We start from the raw sequence: 1530 nt of genomic DNA on the forward strand, positions 1-1530 counted from the left end.
CGCCGCATCCCGCCGCTCCGCCGCCCGAGCATCGCTGCTCCCGCCAGCCTCGGCCCTGTGCTCTGGCCGTGCCGCCTCTTTTTCTCTTCTCTCCATAGCCTCCAGCTCCGCCCCGGGGCTGAGCCCTGCGCCGGTGCCGCTCTGGCTCTCGCCCGGGCTCAGAGCACTCAGGGGCTCTGCACGGGCACAGCTTGGTGTCTTGGCAAATGGACTCTCCCCCTCCTCCAGCAAGGACGTCCCGGCGAGAATCAGCCTGCACAGAACCAGCTGCAGCCTGAGGCAGCAGCAGCGCCCCAGCCCAGGAGATGGAGCATCTTCCCGGAGCTGTCTCACCTCAATGGACCTCTCAGCTGATTCCTGCTCTATTCTACGACGGCTCTTGGGGCTGTTTGTCATGGGAGAGAGAAGTCGGAAGAAGGTTCAAAATGGAGGGAGGCTGGGATGGTGATCAAGTGGCATCTGGACTCGGGGCCTGGGCAGTAGCTGCGTAGGAGCTGGTGGCTCTTTTTGGGCCCTGACAGGATGAGGCCAACCAGCCCTCATACATCTCTGCAGAGCCTCTGCCTCCTGGCCCTGCATGTTCTTTGACTCCTGATGTAGTGACAGGCTGCTCCTCATATATCCTTATATTTTGCTTTTTCTGTGCCCTCTCTTCAGGTTACCCTCATGCCCCATGACATGTCCTGCCCTGAGAAGTGCCAGCCCTGCCAGCCCTGCGGCCCCTGCCCGCTGGCCAACAGCTGCAATGAGTGCTGTGTCAGGCAGGGCCAGAGCTCCCCCGGTGTCATTGAGCGTCGTCATTGAGCCGCCTGCTGTGCTGGTGACCCTGCCCGGGCCCATCCTCAGCTCCTTCCCACAGAACACCGTGGTGGGATCCTCCACCTCCGCTGCCGTTGGCAGCATCCTCAGCTCTGAAGGAGTGCCCATCAGCTCCGGGGGCTTTGACATCTCCTGCATCACCAGCCGCTATGGTGACAGTAAATGTCACCTCTGCTAAATCTGCTGTCAATGGCCTCAGATAAGAATACCGAGGAACTCAGAATATGAAGCTGGACAGAGGATCAACCTTTTTGTCATTGTTTTAAAAGCAGCTGATCATTGCTGGTTTGCCTTGCCAGGGTAAACTTGAAGGGATCAACCTGAGCAAGTTGTTACTGCGTTCTCTGAAAACTTGGCCAATGTCTACCTCTCCTTTCACTCTCACCCTTTCTCACTCTAGCCTTTGTTTTCTTGTGATTCCTTCAAAACCTGCTGTGACGACCGCAGAGACCAGCATGCAGGGGCATGCTGGACTGTCTCCTGTTGCTGGACAGGTCAACAGATTCCCTGTGGGAACTCTGCCACAGGAAAAGGGAAGAGATTCTCAGCTGTTTCTGCTCGTCTTCATACTTGGAGCCTCTGCCTAGAGTGACCTCATTTTCACCTTCGGACACATTAAAAACTCGCTGCCTGTGTCCTTTAGTTGTCTTTCATCTGTGCACTGAGTGCTGAGCAAAAAAGCCATTGGCTGACAGGCACAAGGGGAGCCCT

At 56.9% G+C, this 1530-nt stretch overlaps 1 protein-coding gene across 1 annotated transcript; it reads left to right on the plus strand.

The window, feature by feature from the left end:
- The first annotated feature begins 651 nt into the window (after positions 1 to 651).
- LOC103613985 (feather keratin Cos2-2-like) lies at positions 652 to 1012 on the plus strand. The gene is given in 2 exon segments (XM_008631856.2): positions 652 to 777; positions 779 to 1012. Coding segments are annotated over 2 exon segments (330 nt in total). The 5' UTR covers positions 652 to 666; the 3' UTR covers positions 998 to 1012.
- Positions 1013 to 1530: the final 518 nt, after the last annotated feature.

Source organism: Corvus brachyrhynchos, unplaced genomic scaffold (assembly GCF_000691975.1).
Source record: "Corvus brachyrhynchos isolate BGI_N302 unplaced genomic scaffold, ASM69197v1 scaffold861, whole genome shotgun sequence".
In the NCBI taxonomy this organism is placed as follows: domain Eukaryota; kingdom Metazoa; phylum Chordata; class Aves; order Passeriformes; family Corvidae; genus Corvus; species Corvus brachyrhynchos.